At 40.6% G+C, this 20,095-nt stretch overlaps 1 protein-coding gene across 1 annotated transcript; it reads right to left on the bottom strand.

The window, feature by feature from the left end:
- Nucleotides 1-1,031: 1,031 nt before the first annotated feature.
- On the bottom strand, nucleotides 1,032-2,432 carry LOC134934494 (paraneoplastic antigen Ma3 homolog). Its single transcript, XM_063929927.1, has one exon. The coding sequence runs from the start codon at nucleotides 2,430-2,432 to the stop codon at nucleotides 1,032-1,034; it is 1,401 nt and encodes a 466-aa protein (XP_063785997.1).
- Nucleotides 2,433-20,095: the final 17,663 nt, after the last annotated feature.

Below are 20,095 nucleotides of genomic sequence, written 5' to 3'. Positions count from 1 at the left end.
GGTTTTGGCCCTATCCTCCGTACTCATGGGGATCTGATAGTACCCGCATCGGAGATCAAGAACGGAGAACCACTGGCTCCCTTGAAGGCAATCCAAGGCCTCGTCTACTTTAGGTACTGTGTACTGATCAGGCACAGTTCTATTGTTCAGAGTACGATAGTCTATACATAGACGAATTTCTCCAGTCTTTTTCCGAGCAACCACAATAGGTGACGCATATTGACTCTCGGAATCAGCGATGACATTATTTTCCAACAAATTCCTAAGGTGGCTCCTGACGTCTTCGAAATCAGCCGGAGCTAATCTCCTGGATCTCTCTCGGAATGGAGTATTATTGGTCAATTTGATATGATGTTCAACACCCGTGGCAGTCCCTAGGTCCCAATCACTTTTGGAGAAAACATCTTCCCTTAACATGAGCTGTTCCATTAGCAGGTCTTTTCGTGTCTGATCAATATCACTCCCATGAAAACACTCTTCCAGATTCAATTGGTTGTAATTGAACGGAGACCCAGTAGACGAATGGGTAACCCTTCTATCAGGATGACTTTCCAAGAATTTACAGTAACCCATTTCTGGTTCTACCGATGGTCTTATCCCTTCATTATTTCCTTTATCTTGTTTATCACACCATCGCTTTAGATTTTTAAACATATTTGTATTAGTACCCACTATAGCAGACAAGTGGCCATTATGCCCAGGAGAATCAGGGCAAATCAGGGCCACCAATGGAATAGACTCATTAGGGGTAATTAGTCCAGGTTCCAAAGTAAGTTGTGTAACTATGTACCCCAAATACGGGTACTTCTGTTCACTGAGGCCCCACACTGTAAGACCGCTAAGAGCTTGAATGGGAACAGTTGACAGATTCTCCCGGTACCATGTTTCAAATACAATGGACACTTGTGACCCACTGTCCAACAACACCATACATTCCTGTCCATTTATTAGGGCTTTCACTAATGGTGCATGTCCCATGAGACTGTCTGGAATAGCCTCGGACCACTTGGCACTCCCCATAGCATGAACATTTATTGTTGGGGAGCCTGTGAGGGGTTCACAGAACTCCCGTTGGGGTTTTCCATCTGCTCATCTCTGGACCGGTGGTAAAACGGCATTCTTCCATTTCTCTCCATACCACTCATTGGGCATTCAAAAGATCTATGCCCTGGTTGTCCACAACTATAAGAGAGTATAGTCCCACGACTACCACTACCCCTTGTCCTTCCTCTGTTTGAGTCTGACGACCAGTAGTGCCTTGATGACGCTGTACTCTGTAAAGCAATCAATTGGTCTATTTTTTTATTTTGATCTTCCAGCAACTTAATCAATCGATCATCCATAACAGTGGGGGTGGGGGCAGGTATAGCAGGTATGATAGCTTTGACTCTCTTAATAGTCTTTTCTCGACTTTCGATTTGTACTTCCTCTAACTTGACCTCCTTCACAAGTTCCGTGAGACTGGGTGCTGGTCCTGACCGTCGGGTACAACGTAGTCTTTGTGCAACTGGATTAAGAGTGAGAGCTCCTTTCAGAACCTGTCGCATTCGTTGTTCATCTACAGCCTCCTTAACTATCCCCCCTTTCTCTACTATTTGATAAATCAATCGATCCACTCTATAAATATATTGAGTGAGAGTCTCCCCCGGCTCCTGATAGGTGCGATGTAATCTTGACATCAGATCCCCTACATCTTCCATGGTGCCATAAGAAAAATCCAAAGCTTCTAAATAATCTTTCAGAGTGGTGGTATATTTACTCCTTCTGGTGGCTTGAATCACTCTCATAGCAGGTCCCCGGAGACTTTCCACTATACGCTGTCGTTTGATATGCTCTGGACATTGCCACTCTTCAGAGTGCTGAATGGCAGCTTCTCTCCAAGTATCATAGGTTTCTTCACCAGCAGGTACAGGGGAAATACCAGAGAAAATCCTAAGTCTCCTATATCCCCCTTCATAATGCAACCTCTCCATCTGATTAACCATTTTATCCATCATTGTTTCCACCCCTTTCCCAGGAGATTCTTCCCTATCCTCTGTCCGATCTTCCCCACTATTGATATGAAAACAGTCTCCTGCAGCAGTGGTATCATTTCCTATCTCTTCTCCTGGGGTGGCTGCTTCTTCCATGCTTTCAGGCCACACTAGTTGAACTTTTCGCCCGGGGACATCTTCAACCACCACCATACGGGGTAGTAATGTGTTATCCAAAGGAAATCTATTACTAAGTAAGATAGCGAAAGTTTCTCCCTCTTGTCCTTTCCATCGATCAACCGTACATGGTTGACTAATACCATAAAGTTGCACAACAGCCCGAATGACTGCATCATCACTGGCAGATGAAAGTTTTCCAACTAGCCCGAAGCTGCATAAGGGTTCCACGCCCTTTTCTTTACACCACCTATAGATATCGGCGTTGGTAACTTCTTCCATGATGTATAGTTTCGGTATCAACCACTGAATCTCGGATATTGTAGGATCTCAGCAGTGCCTCCAAATGTAACCCTCCTTTGTACCCTAATAATACACTGAAGAGGTTACTATTTCAATTGAACAGAGTGCCTCCACCCAAGCAATATTTATTCCCCCCCCCCGTTAGCTTGCTTGGGAAAGCCTTTACCAGTAATGATATATACATATACTGTATCCAGAGGGGTAATTGATAGAATTGTTTGTTTACCTTATTGTCACCTTATTTCTTGCAGGGGCTGTTCTTTCGTTTACCAAGGATGTTCTCCACTTCACCGGTAAGTATTTATTAATATAAATCACTTCATATATAAATATTATTGTTTATTCTCAAAGATGACAATATTTATTTAACTGAAACAATGCATATCATTACACTATGCTATACCATATCATTTCACTATACATAAAATATTACCGTGCATGCAATACAAAAAAAACTAGTTATTACTGAATGTTATAAAGCTAGGTTGTTAATCTTTATACAGTAACCTTATATTACCCACTGTATATTACCGTTCTCTGTTATGGTATACCATATGGTGATTGTTGGTGCACAGTTGGGGCCCAATATACTTTCTATCATACATATGCCTTTGTCGAAGTATAGTAACTTGAATCTATGTCCTTTTCCTGAATACAAGGTAATCTGTAGAGACACTTATGCTTTCCAATTTCCTCCGGAGTATCTTGTCTACATCTACTGATAGCAATATATTAGTGCAATAATGTATAAAGGTTGAGCTCCGCTCTGAGAGTTTTGTGTGGGTTGTCAGTCGTCAGAGAAAAGAAAAGTTACCAGTATCCCATCTGCCTCTTATGACACTCGGAATTTCCCTGGCATACTAAACTCCGTCTACATATAATGTTCCTTTGCTTTTGTATAGCATTCTTTACTCTCGTCCTCGCTATATAATATTCCACCTATATGGAGGATCTCTCGGTGGTCTCAAGTTAGCTATAGAAATGAGAGACCAAAGATGATGAACATTATATCACTAGTGCCAGGTTTAATAGATCCTCAAGTTAGAGTCTATCTCTGACACTCAACCTTATTGGGGATTTCACCGTGAGAGGATTCAATATTCTAAGCTAGTCCATATGGTGTCTGGGTATGCTCCTTCCCTTATCCGTGTTCTCCTTACTTACTGCTTTTAAGATGAACTTTAATATAAAGTGTTACAATGGTGTTTCCCATATAATATTGGTGAACCTTAGTCCATTTCCAGAAGATCTTTCTCCTCGATTATCACCTGCTATCAATCAATGCAGGCTCTCCTCCCCCATCTCTGGAGCAAAGTCCCCTGTCTTGAGGCTCTTCCTAAAAGTCACTCAACATAGTACACTGGCTGCAATTACCTCAGCATCCCCTTTATTCCTTAACAGAGCAGTGTGTCAACTGGCTGCAATTACTTTAGCATCCCCTTTATTCTTTAACGGAGCAGTGTGTCAACTGGCTGCAATTACTTCAGCATCCCCTTTATTCTTTAACGGAGCAGTGTGTCAACTGGCTGCAATTACTTTAGCATCCCCTTTATTCTTTAACGGAGCAGTGTGTCAACTGGCTGCAATTACTTCAGCATCCCCTTTATTCTTTAACGGAGCAGTGTGTCAACTGGCTGCAATGACCTCAGCTTCAGTATAGTCTAGGATAAGGCACTTGCCTATGCAGGGTGAGTCTGCTGCTGGAGGATATATAATTTAATGCACTATTCCTTTCAATGTGAGACCGCTGCTGAAGGGTATATTCGGATACACTATGCTATTTTCCCTTCATTGAACTGCCCTTCTATGTCTCAGTCTATGCTGGGCTGTAGTTGTCCTTATATGGTGGGTCGGAATATGCCTCCCCCTTCCTCCCTTGGTTACTCACTCACGGCTCCGGTTGGTCACACACTCCGAGGCCGCCTCCCTGAAGGCGTACCTTGGGGCAGATTTACCCAGACTGTCCCGTCCGCTCTCCTCCGCAGCTCCGTCAGGGATATTCAGCTCCTTAAACCCCGGCGGTCTGTTTACCGCATTACAGCTCCGTCCCGTCACTCTCCTCTGACACCCGCAGCTCCGCTCTTTGTCTCGGGGGACGCACCGGAGGGCTCCGTAGCCGGACTACACCGCGCCTCAGGTACTCCACCTCTGCCTCACTGGGATCTCCTCAGAGTGCTCTTTCCGCGCGACCCCCTCTCCCGCTTCTCCCTCGCGCTCCCCTCACTGATCTCTCCATCCGGGCACACCATAGTCGGCACGAGGGCTTCTGGAAAAGTCTCTTTAGCCCTGCTCGTGCCAATGGGCCCCATTATCCAGAACCATATATACTATTTACATTACATCTTCCCACCAGCAACTCTCTACTTAGTACCAGTATTATATTAAACAGCTGGATTATATTTCATATAATTACACAAGCATTTACACAGCTGGAACATATTTTATATATTTACACATGCATTAAATACCTATTATATAGTGGTACCGATATATATATATATATATTTAATGTAGTTTTAAGATAACAGTTACCAGTTTGTATCTCCTTCTGAGCCTTTATTTATTTACAGGGCTACATACTTATAGGTGATATTAATAGAGGATGTAGTAATTTCGGTATTTACATGTGTAGAATGTTGACATGTTCACAATAATAACATCTGAACTGTCGTTTTAGGATAAGGGAGGTTAGGGATAGGCTTTGGGGGGGGGGTTAGGGTTAGGGGTTAGGAGTATACTCATTGCTGGAAGCGCTGCTGGATCTGCTGTAAATCATCATCACATGATCGCCAGACATGATAGACACTGCAGAAGCTGATGCTCTCGCCATACCAGGTAAGCTGCCAATAGACCACGGAGACACTTTGTCGCCATTCTAAACATATGGCTATTTCATCAGTGTCGACAAGATGAATTTTGACGAGGAGAAAATATCGTCATGCTGCATGTCGACATTCTCATGTCAACTATATGAATACATAAAACTGTTGGTTGGCTGGATGTTGTGAAAGGGGTTATTAACTTTGTTTTAATTTCAATTTGTCCACAGAACATTTTTATAAGACCATACAGTGAAATGAAGGGAGCGATAGCAAATGACACCTCACAGATTGTATTCCACATCCTGGCTTTCTCCACTTCAGAAAATGGGAGGATTATTTTTTATTAGCAGTTTTACTGATTTATCTGACAGTTCTTATTGGTAACCTTATTATTATTACACTGGTGTGTCTAGTGCCACAGCTGCAGACGTCCATGTACTTCTTCCTATGTAATCTGTCCATAATGGATATCTTCTATGTCTCCACTACTCTCCCCAAGCTGCTGTATATTTCTCTGACAGGGGACCACGCTGTGTCTTACACAGCCTGCATAGCCCAGTTATATTTCTTTATCTTTTTTGCTGATACAGAGAGTTTCCAATTAACAGCAATGGCCTTTGACCGCTATGTGGCAATTTGCTTCCCTCTACATTACTCACTCATTATGAGTAAACGAGTTTGTGCCTTATTAGCGTTTCCTGCGTGGTTTATGTCTGCCCTCAATGCATTAATGCTGACTTGTTTTGTAAGCGGTTTATCTTTCTTTAATTTCAATGAAATAAATAATTTCTTCTGTGACCTAAAAATCCTGATTATGGTCTCTTCTAGTAACACCACTTTCTTGACAAAATTTATTTTTATAGATGCCATATTAACAGGAGGCATTCCCGTTCTACTGATCTTGTCTTCCTACGCTTGCATCATTTCCACCATCCTTAAAATTGAGTCCTCGGTCGGGAGACGAAAGACGTTCTCAAGTTGTACTTCCCATATAACAATTGTTGTGTTGTACTACGGTTCAGGCATATGCGAGTACATACAGAATGACCCTGAGCAAGACAAAGTCCTCTCATTTATGTATACTACTATGGTTCCAGTGCTAAATCCACTGGTGTACAGTTTGAGGAATAAAGACATTCTAAGGGCTATGACAACAGCAATCCGTTGGAACAAGTCTAAACTATAAGGAGAAAGAAGCCAACATTTTGAAAGTGTATTAATTACTTATCAACTGTAAGCATGCTATTATAATAGCTAAACAGTAACCACTATTATAATTAGTTGTGTTATTTCTTGTATAAATAAGCTGGTATAATCAATTAACATAATAAGGTAATCAGTTTTGTTTTATAATTTGCATTATTCTGAAATCCATATATACTGAACAGTATGTGAGCCTAACAGATGCAACAATGTATCCAAAGCATATTTAATTATTGATTAAGGTTTTTGTATTGTTTATGCCTATAAACATAGGAAATGAGAGTAAAAAAAACCAGATTTTTTTTGTCTGTTATATGTGGGTTTTTTTGTTTAGTATTTATGTTTGTGTTCTGGAAGTTTGGGGGGGGGGGGGTTTATCAAAGCTTGGAGAGAAATAAAGTACTAACCAATCAGCTTCTGCCATTTTACAGGCAGTGTTTGAAAAAAGACAGGAGCTGATTGGTTGGCGCTTTATCTCTCTCTCTCTCTCTCTCTCTCTCTCTCTCTCTGAACTTTGATATATCTCTCCCTTTGTTTTTAATAATTTGGTTGTACATTCCATCATACACAATTAAAAGGGCCAAATCAGCAAGGTTTAAAGGAAAGTATGTTCTGGGGAAAAAAAGTTTTCTCTGGTGCTAAAATACATTGTAGAGGAGGGTAATAAAAACTCAAAGGAGAGTTATGGATTAACCATGCAATTATTTAGCCTGAAGTATATTTATTTATTTATTTATTTATTTATTTTATTTATTAACAGTTTCTTATATAGCGCAGCAAAATCTGTTAAGCTTTACAATTGGACACAATGATAAAACAAAACTGGGTAATAAACAAACAGTCATAGAGGTAGGAAGGCCCTGCTCGCAAGCATACAATCTATAGGGAAATAGGCATTGATACACAAGGAAAGGCACTATCTATTGCATATTTGTCCACCGGATTGCAAAGGTTATAGGTGGGTTGCATGATATCACATCACAGCAATGATGAACCATGGTCAGAAAGAAGGGAAAGTGAAGAAAGAGAAAATATGTGGAGGATATGTGCGGACTGCACTTTGGGGATATAATCGGATAGAAAAGCTTATGAAGATTGATTGAGTGGTTCTGGAATGTGATAAGCTAGCCTGAAGAGGTGAGTTTTCAGGGAACGTTTGAAGGTTTGGGACATGGGGAGAGTCTTATTGTGCGTGGTAGGGCATTCCACAGAGTGGTTGCAGCCCGAAGAAAGTCCTGCAATCGTGCATGGGATATGCTGATTAATGGACCCATTTCTTACTTATTTATACATAAATGAGCTGGAAGTAGAATGTCCATCCGTTATATATATAACATTTATTTATTTTGAGCAATAAATATTTACCCTTGGAAAATAATTCTCACATTTAGGACAATTATTAATTGAGGTTGGTCTTCAAAGTAGCAAAACAAAGTTTTTATAGTAGCATGAAAAGCAATATGCAACTCACTAAAACACAAGCAAACAACAAAAATAAAGGATAATAGAACAATGTACAAGGTCTCACTTATTTATTTCTGCAGTGAGTTTTGCTGAATCAATTCGCTTCCTCAGGCTGTCAGAGTTGATATATGAGTTGATATAATTTGGGAAGAAATGGCTGGAAATGATTGGTGTGAATGCCAAATTGCTTTCTCACAAATATTTAAAATGCTCGCTCTAATATATATTGCAGACGCCAGGCGCATCTTATTACCATATACGATAAAAGTGCTCTGTACATCGCAAAACACTGCATCCCATAAGAGAAAACAATACACCCACACATTATCTGAATTCCAAAGCTCATTGATGTATATATTTGTTATTAAATGGATATGGATTCAATATATTACACAGTACAGTATACCTATAGTTACAACTCATACAATAAGCAGTTAATACATACAGTTACATACAGTTACAGTTGCATACAGTTACAGGCCAGCAATATAATACTATTCCCTCAATGCTTATGTCTCTCTCTCTCTAAAATCATGCTGGGACTCCATCTTACGCTGAGACCAAAACAGGAACTGAGCTCCTGTGTGATCAGCAATGTGTTATCTAGTTTGGAGGAGGGCACTTACTCATTCATGATGAGTCACTAGTCTCTTTGTATATGCTAATCAGGTTCAGCCTTGAAGACATCCAAAGGGCTGGCCTGAGCTTCCTGTCCACTATCTGTTTGGAATATCTATTGTTCTAATAAAAGTGATTTTAGCTTTTATACATTTAATCATAATTAATTTGTTGCAATGTCCTACAACTTTATAACAAGTATTAAATGAATCTACACATCAATCTGGTTGCTTAAATACCAAATATGATAGGTGTATCTGGTTTCGTTCAAATAATACACATACATGACATTACTTCATTATATATCATTTTAAATCATCATGATGTCTGGCGCTTGATATTATTATAATTATGTACTGTATGAAATAAGTGTCGAATCCATCTCTGTGGCATGTCCATGTAAATGCGTGTGTTACCATATATTGCTGTGCTCGCTGCGCGTATTTGCAAGTATAATGACTCATATTGTGTGTAGTTTGTATGTTCTTTCTATGTAATATTTTTGACTTCGACAGTCCACCCTTTGGCAGCAAACCATAACTGCCATCAGTTATTAACATAAGTAAAAAAAATATTTCATACAATAATCGGTGACCTAGACACAAGTATGTATGCATTTCACAAATCAGACACTTGACTATATTTGGGGAAGACAGGGAGAAGGACGAGACATCCTCTATATGCACTCGGCGGTCACGGGGGCCACTGGTTGGGTGTGGGACAACATTCAACCTATAGAGTTTGCTGGGACAGTGCTCTGGCCTATAATGTCTGATTTGCGATGAACATTTCACACATACATGTACCTACATCTTTGTACACTGATGTTTGGATTCAATTGAGGTTCTGCTGGGTAGATGAAGAAGACACAAACAAATCGTGACAGTGACATATAAAATTTTAACATTGTTTCCATTTCTGGAACGTATGCTAGGTCTGTTTAATCATTGAACAAGGGTTATAAGTAGTGTACTTCCTAAATAACATAAACCTTCGGAGTTCGGGGAGAGCAACTCATAAACCTTTCTTCCACATATATTAATGAGATTTTTATCTGCAATGTGTGAATAGCCATTGTCTGATTGTTCCTAATTACCTCTGAACTCCATAACTACTAGAACTTTGATTTTTCTCTGACTTTAACAAACTGATCGGCTAATCCTGGCATCCTATAAGGAAATCACTCCTTCCTCCAGAACCAGTTCCAGTCCCACACTCGACTCCTCATAAAAATACCTCACAAAAATAGAATATCCTGAAAGAAAATGTTTGTCAGCGGGAAAGAGAGAAAAGAGAAATAGAACAAAACAACTCTTGTTCATAACAAATCAATTACAATGACTGGTCTTTCTGCAATCCTTTAGTACGCTCAGGTAGTGTTCAACAGTGCCGCCTCTCAGTCTTCACGGAACAGAGCCTCTGGTGATACCTTTGCGATTTCACTCCATTTACGAGTTCCTTCCGGACTACCGACTTTCCTGCAATGGGAATCGTGGACCCAAGTCTCTCTCTCAGCTACTTTCACTGGGATAGTGCTGTCAACAAAACTTGGTATGGTCCTTCCCACCTGTCTATTAGGCAACCTGAGCGTAAGAACAATCACACAGTCTATTGGTTCACAATCAAGACAGTTAGTATTTGGCATACCAGTAATCAACAGTTTCAAGTTCTTTTGTCAAGTTCTCAAATGCTGGCTCATCTCAACAAGGTACTGTACTGTCACCTCATTGATGCATCTCTGATCATTGTGCGGATCAATCATGACATGAGGTTGTCTTCCAAAAACAACCCAAAAAAGACACAAATACCAAAACAAAAACAAATTTCGAAGAGTGTGATTCGTTAAGTGAAGATCTGGGAGTGGTTCCAAAGCTACATAATACTAGTGGCAGTATTTATGATCACAATGGTACAATTTCAAGCTTTGCTCCTACTTCTAGGGGTACCATTATCTACACACAAATTTCTGCGCAATTTTTCTTTGCGGTAAACACAGCAGTATCCGTGGTGGCAGGAAATGCCTCTACCCAGTTTGAGAAAACATCAGTGCACACCAATACATAACAATAATTCCTAAAGGGTGTTAACTGTACATAGTCGATTTGTATTTCCTGAAAAGATCCATCTGCAGGAGGGATATGGGATGGCTCTTTTGATATTGCTTTACCAATATTCTTCCTCAAGCAAGCAAGACAGGTCATTGCTCTCTTACCTGCATGAGAATAGAATCCTGGCGCACACCAGTAGGCTCTCATCAGCCTGCACATACCCTCTTTGCCTAGATGAGTCAGACCGTGTGCCAGCTCAGCTAGACTTGGAAGGTATGCTCTGGGGTCTACTGGTTTACCGTGTCCACCTGCCCACAGTCCTGAGGACTCCTGGCCATACCCCTTTGTCCTCCAGACTGCCTTTTCCTGTAGGGAACACAATTTTTTTCATTTTAATTTACTATCGTGTGTTTGCAATGTAGAGTACCATGAGCATAACTCAAAAAAATAAAAAAGAAACAAGGAGAGAGAGAAGAAGAAAATGAAAAAGAAAATGTCAGGTTTGCCATTCATCAACAGGCATATCAGTGTCTATACAAAATTTCCCTTCACCAGTATTCCCATTCTCCACCCTTTGTGCATGACAAGGCACACTGCAGTAATACTGGTGTTATCGTGCTGTTGAGATATACTGGGTTTGGGCAGAACTCTGAAGGACCTAGGCATGTGGAGTTTGGACTGTACTTGGGTCCATGTATTGTACCACCCTGTGTGCACGCAAAAGATGAAAAGGAAACTGTAGAGAAACAGAATAGAGGTTGTTGACAGAGGAGTTTGTAGAGGTGAAGAAGATTTTATAAAAATTTGACAAATGGTTTGGGCACTATGGGGAAGTGATTCTCTACTTGGTCTACTCCCCTTAAAAAAATTCTGTGTTTATCGTATCGCTATTGGGACTATCCCAGCCATCAATCCAGTGTCCTGTCCATCCTAAGTTCATAGGGAACCCGGTATCTGTGAGATAATTTCCTCTACCTGTGGTGGACATGCATCTAGAACAGTAGAATGCGACATTAGTCTTCGTGGGTGTCTAACATACTTTGTACTTCCTGAGCAGGAGCATAGTATATGTATATCATATCTAACAAAATTAAGTTAATCAGGGGCCATTTCTGCTAGGAAAAAGAAGCAAAAGTTTAGAGGCCCCATCTTAACCCCAGCAAGTTTTGTCAAAGGGTAACGTTGCATTTATTTTGTTCTTCCCATTAGCCGAATCTGTGTTTTCTATATGGCTTATGATTCCTTACTATATGTCCATTGGTCCCGTCTATGTGTTTAATAATGTGGCTTGTGTTTTCTGTCTAGGGGATCTATATTGACTATGTGTCCTACTACTCCTACAATCTCTGGCAAAATGCCCTTCCTTCCTACAAGTGTAACATATTATTGACCATTAGGGATCTGGGATTTGGACTGATGGGTCTTTCCTGTATGTGCCAGTATACTTACCGTCCTCAACCTTTCCACCTGTTGTTCTCTGCGCCTAGCACTATTCTTGTGATGTTCAACAGCACACTATCTAAGATTAGCTACTGTGACCCCTTTCCAATTTTGCAAAGAAGTCTGCACCCTGACACTCAATGCCTTATTGAGCCCGTCCATTTGCACAGAGACAGCCACCTCCCATTTGCCGAATTAGTGTTTACCAGTGATCTTATCCAGATGGAGAGTTTTCTATTACTGCAAGAGACGAAAAAAAAAAAAAGATTAACAAGATTCTAGGTCATGCGAAGTATTCATTCAATCCTTCTCATCCCGTATTAAGGGTCTGTACATGGTCCAACAAACATTTCTGAGCTCATCTTGACTAGGGGCATTACTAGGAATGAATACTTCTTATATGGTAACTGAAAGAAAAACCCTGTGGTTACCTTGTCTCTGTCCGCTTTCCTACTGGCAAATACTAATGTGCGGACAGGTTTTTCTCCATTTCTGATGTTACTTTCTTGATTTTTTTGTTTTATTTTTTGGGTTTTACTATATATGTACAAGAATGATACCATACTTACCTGTTCCACTGGTCTCATCCACTTCCCTCACAGGCTACTGCTCTTCTTTTACCGGTTGGATACTCCTCTGGGTACATGAGAAATGGCTGAAAACAATCAGGTCACCTTCTCCTCCTAAATAAAACTTCAACATTCATTAGTACATATATAGGTTACAGTCATATTTTTCATATTTTTATTATTTTCTATAGTTTGTATGCTGGCCGTAACTGCTTCAACATCTACATAAGGCGGTGTACTTGCATTCTCTTTTTTTCTTCCTACTTGTTTATTGTTGCTACAAGTTCAAACAGTTCTTATATTTCCATTCTTGTCTTATATGACTTTGGTTAGACATACCACCGGCAATACTTTAGGATCAAACTCACCAACCCCTCTTGCTGCCACAGGTTTAAACAATTTGTATGTATGACCCTTTGTTTTCGGGATTTTATCAGACATATTCTTATTCTTAAGTTCTGCAATACCTCTGGTTCAAAGCTGCTCACCTAAGGGAATGGTACCCTCTTTGTCAGTCATACATAACCATTCATTGCAAAAAGCCTCCGTGTGTCAACTATACTTTTCACAAATAATAAACCTTGCTGACCCTCTCGGTCGCAATTCTGATCTTCTCGGTCCCGAGTCTGACCTTCTCGGTCCCAACTCTTCATCAGCCTGAACTCTAGCTACCAAACGCCCACTGCTTGTGCAATTGGATCCCATCGCGGACTTTTTGCCAATAAACGTAATCCCTAATGCACACCGCAAATAGACGGTGAAAGACACCTAGCGCTTTCACTCGCTCCTTCTCTGCTGAGTACCACGACTCACTCCAATAGTGAACACCACGTACCCAGTGAGGCCCTATCGGTTTCTATTTACTGGAAGTGTTAGGAGTGACTTACCTTTTCCAGTAAATATCTGCCGCTGGAGATTTTTCTGAGAGAGACCAGCGAATACTCCCTATACACTTTTTATACATAAATCATGCTTGCTTATGATCTATACAGCGCTAATGATACCGTACAGGTACTTGTTACCTATCTGCCGTACAACCACGGGTCAATGTACAAACTGTGACCCTCAGCTCGGAGCGTAACAAAAAACCTTTTTACTTCAATACTACACAATGCACAATTCCCTATTATGCTCCTCTGCAAATCTCCTCACTATTTGCTTATAAAACCTTATACTAACGTGAGTCAGCCGCCTCACGCCACCAAGCCTCCACTTACTTGATGTACCACACTACGGGATCCCGAATTCCCTGGGTGCAATATCCACTCACTCCTACGTTCACTCACTCAAATACACTTTGGTTTTTCTGTACAGAAAATTTCAATTCATTCAGATAGGCAGCTTTACCCCAGAGGCAATACAGTTTAAACAAAAGTTTTATACTAATCTGCTTTAGAAACCGGGTAGTTTTGTTCTATTGTATTAAATGTCTACTATCCCACCTTTGAACTAAATGACACTATTGTATAATTTGTACTTAGCGCCCGCATTCTTACGCACTTTGCGTAAACACACGACCGTGCGTGTCTCTTACGCTGCGTGCGTGCTGTACTTTGTCCGAGACACGTGTACAAAACCCTGCGTCCGCAATAAAACAAATCACACAGCTCTATAAATGTGAACAATACTAATTACTATTGCCCACTAGACACAACTTGTTCTGTATAAACTTTTATGCAGACCTGCATTTGTGTCTTTACACTTACTTCCTTAAAATACTGTTATTTCAAATTTACCTATATAGCAACAAATGTATCCTATTTCACACAGATCTATAATGACTCTAGCAATAATCAATAATTTAAATGATATGATTCAGATTGGATAGCTATCTTGCAGAACAGACACTGATATAAATATACACATAATTATAATAATATTATATATATGTACCATTCACTGGTCTCCTATGAGACACCTTACCTCTTATTTGCATATCAAAGCTATTTGCTGTTCCACTTCTAAAAAAAGCAGTTACACAGGTCAATTTGAATTTCAATGGCTATCTTCCCTAGTAAGCAGATTCTACAAGGAAAAAAACCAAAACCAACTCTTTCTTTCCTTTTTCTATCTATGTGCAATTTTTTTTTACCAAGCCAAGAATTTATCTTACCATTTACTCTCACTAGGCCCAACTGAAACTATTTGTAATTGACTATGGCATGGGTTAAATAAATGCATTGGTAACTCATAAATGGTGTTTGATGTGACCAAGGAAACTAATTTTTCTGAGCAGACTGAAAATCAGCTATTTAGAAAATGACTTTCCTAAAATGGCCACTGCTCCTCCCCCTTCCACATCCATGAGGTTTACACAAAATGGTGGACAGGCCATGTGGTTAGTCCAAAATGGAGGACAGACCATGCGGCTTCCTTTGTCACAAAGAAATCACACATTATACAAGCACCAGAAGTTATTTTAGGCCTGAGTTAAAAAAAAACCTATATCAAGGCTATGCAGCATCTTTTAAATGTACTTTTAACCCTACTTAACAGATAAACAATCCAATTTGAATCAAACACAATATGACTTATTTGAACTTTGTTTTGCAACAATAAAAATACATTTTAGCATCTTAAATATTATGAGAAACGCATTGCCCCTTGAAATTTTATATCATTGGCTTACTGATATCACAACAATACACGTGGATGTTATTTTCAACAGCGTCACGATGCGTCCATCGGAGCCGGTCGATTACAGCTGCGTTTGTAATGTACAGTGCATCATTAAGACCCTGATATCCCGGACGAGCCCCCATCTGTGAATGCCAAATTGCTTTCTCACAAATATTTAAAATGCCTGCTCTAATATATATTGCAGACGCCAGGCACATCTTATTACCATATACGATAAAAGTGTGCTGTACATCACAAAACACTGCATCCCATAAGAGAAAACAATACACCCACACATTATCTGAGTTCCAAAGCTCATTGATGTATATATTTGTTATTAAAAGGATATGGATTCAATATATTATAATGTACAGTATACCTATAGTTACAACTCATACAGTAAGCAGTTAATACATACAGTTACATACAGTTACAGTTACATACAGTTACAGGCCAGCAATACAATGCCATTCCCTCAATGCTTATGTCTCTCTCTCTCTAAAATCATGCTGGGACTCCATCTTATGCTGAGACCAAAACAGGAACTGAGCTCCTGTGTGATCAGCAATGTGTTATCTAGTTTGGGGGAGGGAACTTACTCATAAATGATGAGTCACTAGTCTCTTTGTATATTCTAATCAGGTTCAGCCTTGAAGACATCCAAAGGGCTGGCCTGCGCTTCCTGTCCACTATCTGTTTGGAATATCTATTGTTCTATTAAAAGTGATTTTAGCTTTTATACATTTAATCATAATTATTTGTTGCAATGTCCTACAACTTTATAACAAGTATCAAATTAATCTACACATTAGTATGGTTGCTTAAATACCAAATATGACAGGTGTATCTGGTTTCGTTCAAATAATACACATACATGACATTACTTCATTATAAATAATTTTAAATCATCATGATGTCTGGCGCTTGATATTATTATAATTATGTACTGTATGAAATAAGTGTCGAATCCATCTCTGTGGCATGTCCATGTAAATGCGTGTGTTACCATATATTGCGGTGCTCGCTGCGCATATTTGCAAGTATAGCGACTCATAATGTGTGTAGTTTGTATGTCCTTTCTAGGTAATATTTTTGACTTCGACATTGGGTAGTCAGAGGTACTAGTGGATTCTAGACTGGTCAGGGTAGCCACAGGAAGCAATTGATTCTGTGAAATGTATTGCAACTTGCCATAGTTATTAATTTTTGTTTTATGTACAGTTTTTAATGATTACATATTCCTTTTTTCCATGCTATTCTAAAAACGTTGTTTTTGATACTGTGAAGATTAACCTTCTCCAATAATTGTCCAAAATTGTCAGACAGATTCTCCAGGATATATTGGCAGGATTCTTAAACACTTACAGGCTGGTAGTGGGTGCTGTTTTCTGGGTTCCAGCATAATGTCCCATGATCTTCTTCTCTACTACGCTCTGGGAGTGTTTGTCAGCCTTCTGTCCAGTGCTCCTGCATGGCGTCCATCCCAGCATATCCACATCTCCACCACGTTTCCTCCCACTGGCTCCATCCACTGGGTGATGCCATCTTGGTCCCAGTCAGCTGAGTGCACATGGACTAATTGGATCGCAATCTCCGACCAGCTGACCATGTCCACCAATGGGATGCAAGCAAGGGGGATAAATGCCAGCTTCTGACACTCAGTAGGCACCTTCTAACACTGTGGCTCCAGTTACCAGGTCTCCCTGTGTATCTTCATCTCAGTGTAAGCTTGTTGTCCAGCTAGAGTAACTATGCCTTGTACTAAGCCCTACTGATTCAATCCTGGTTCCATTGTGCTACGCTATTCTAGTCCAGCCCAGATCCATTGTACAAAGTCATACAAGTTGAAGCCCAGATTCATTGTGCCAAGCTATTCTGGTTCAGCCAGGATCCATTGTGCTAAGCCATACCAGTCCAAGCCTAGATCCATTGTGTCAAGCCATACTGGTTTAAGCCTGGTTCCATTGTGCCAAGCCATGCTGGCCCAAGCCCGGTTCCATTGTGCTAAGCCATAATGGTTCATCACCAGTGTAATTGTACCAAGCCATACTGATTCAAGCCCAGTTCTGTTGTACCAAGTTATACCAGTTCAAGCCCGGTTCCATTGTGCCATGCTGTTCCGGTCCAGACTGGATCCATGCTATTAAGCTATTCCAAATCAGCTCAGATCCAATGTGCCAAGCTACTTCAGTTCAGTTCAGATCCAGTGTTCTAGTTGTTTCAGTTACAGACACTGTGTATATCCCATGTCTTGTATAAGGGATATACACAGCCTGCTCCAGTCCTGTGCTCATTATCATGCCAGTACCATAATCTAATGAAGTAGCAGATTCGTTCAAGATAAAGTTTAGTCCAAGTATCTCTTAGCCTAAATTCCGGTCTTCTATGAAGAGGAATTAACTATGCTCGCCTAGTTTCATACATGCTAAACACCCAAATCAGACTAGATCTCTCCAAACCAAACATATTTCTGAAAACATGACATACAGTACCTGTATATATTTGTTTATTATGAGAATTTGATTTGAAATCTTATAGTATGTTTAATTTTTAATCAAAATAAAGGAATTTATTGTTATGCTGGATGGACAGTCTTCTGCTTTGAGCTTATTTATGAACAAATGACTAAGGAATTGGTCTATTGATCATTAATTAAAATAAATATTTATATTGGATAACCCACAAATTACCTTTGAGTTTTAATCTACTATCCAAAGTACTTTAGCACCAGAATTTTTTTTTTCTACTTTTGAATTTGAGATTTGTTGTAAAGCTCCATATAATCAGGCCGCAGGCAGAGGTACCCCTTTTAGCCCCAACTAAACCCTCTCCAAAATAAAAGTGTGATAAGCAATTTATTTGTTACTAGCTGAATACCCTGCTTCGCTACGGAATTTAAAAAATAATGCCAATGTTTGTCAGGCCGCACCTCTGGGCTTCCCCAGATTGATGCTGTCAAAATACTAGGCCTGAGGAGAATAAACCGCCTCCTTCTTTGCCCCGTCCCGCCTCTGATGCTGCCCTGCTCTTTGCTGTAAATGTTGGGATGACAGGCCAAGCTCCACCCACTGCATGCTTAATATGTTAGGTTTGCAGGCTGACTCCGCTGTTAGATTCCTCTTCACCTCCCGGCACTGTGTTTCAGTCCCGTTGTTTTGCCCATTGGTCCTTTGCAGGCGCCGTATGCAATAATGTACGGGACCTGTAACCTCCCCTCGTTCAGTTACTGCACTTTTGCCTGGCTGATTACAGCTCCCATCCACAACGGCAAGTCCTGAGTGACTGCAATGGAGGAGCAGCGCGGCATCAGTTAGTTCATGCCGCGGAAAGCAACGGAACAGAATGGCAGCAGTGAGAGGGGAGGAGGAATCTAACAGTGGAGATAAGAACAGAGCAGTAAGATGCTAATAGCACAGCGGAACAGCTTGGTAAATCTTGCCCTTAGCATGCAGATACTTAGCCTATATGTTAACGTACAGTCTAAGGAATATATCAATTTTCAAAATGCGATAAGCTTAGCTATCCAGAAAACTATGAATTTGACACTGCTGTCAGTCATTTTGGACATTTTATGTTTCACCCGTTCTCACCCCCAATGCTGACGGGGGCTGAACTTGGACTTAAACGGCATCAGGAGTGTCACGCTATTCATCACCGCGACCCTGAAAACGATGGATTTTTACATGTCATCCCCACCCTTAGGGGTGCTAAGTCATATGTGTACCAAGTTTGGTGTCACTATTCATGACTCCCTAAACTATGGATTTTTACAGGTCACCCCCTTCCCACCCCCACTCCTAGGGGTGCTAGGGGTGTCTTACCCCCACAGTATTTGTTCCAAGATTGTAAGTCATATGTGTACCAAGTTTGGTGTAAATTGCTCCAGGCATTCCAGAGTTATGCTGGAACATACACATACACACATAGATCCATTTATATATATATATATATATATATATATATATACATATAGATTAGAGATGAGCGGGTTTGGTTCTCAGAGAACTGAACCTTACCAGACTTCATGCTCCGAGCCTGGTTCCAAGTCAGGCTCAGGTTTTCCCGCCTGACTCGGAAACCAGAACGAGGCAAAACGTCATCATCCCGCTGTCGGATTCTCGCTGGGTTTGGATTCCATATTAGGGTCCGCGTGTCGCCGCCATTTTCACTTCGGCATTGGAGAGTGTAGAGCGAGGACGTGTCTCCATTCTCTCAGTGTCCTCAGTGTCCGTGTCTTGTGCTGCATCTGTCCAGTCACAGTGGTTATGTCCTCTGCTGCCATATGCCCAGTGCTGCTGTATAATAACAAGTTCCTTACAGTGTTGCTGTGTTGTCCTGCATTAGACCAGTGCTGTATAGGGTGCTGTGTTGTGCTGCATCAGTTCAGTGGTGGTGTATTGCGCTGCATCAGTCCAGTCACAGTGGTGGTGTCCTCTGCTACCATATGTCAAGTGCTGCTATATAATAACAAGTTCCTTACAGTGTTGCTGTTTTGTCCTGCATTAGACCAGTGGTAGTGTCCTGTGCATCAGTCAGTCCAGTGACCAGTCACAGTGGTGTCCTCTGCTGCCATATGTCCAGTGCTGCTGTATAATAAGTCCCTTACAGTGTTGCTGTATTGTCCTGCATCAGAGGGTGCAGCAAGTGAGAAGGAGGTGCGAAACATCTGCAAGGAGGAGTAGCGGAGTCGCAGGAGAGGGACCACTGAGATAGGTATTGATTACCTACTTTATCATGTATGTGATTGAATTGGCTATTTCTGCTGTGTTGTGAATATTGATTTTCTCCACAGCTAGGTCATAGTCAATATCATATTGCATTGTTTGTATTCATTTCTTGCATTTTTTTGTATTATTCTG

The sequence above is a fragment of the Pseudophryne corroboree genome, chromosome 6 (genome assembly GCF_028390025.1).
Source record: "Pseudophryne corroboree isolate aPseCor3 chromosome 6, aPseCor3.hap2, whole genome shotgun sequence".
Taxonomy (NCBI): Eukaryota; Metazoa; Chordata; class Amphibia; order Anura; family Myobatrachidae; genus Pseudophryne; species Pseudophryne corroboree.
This window is presented reverse-complemented; position numbering and strand designations above follow the sequence as displayed.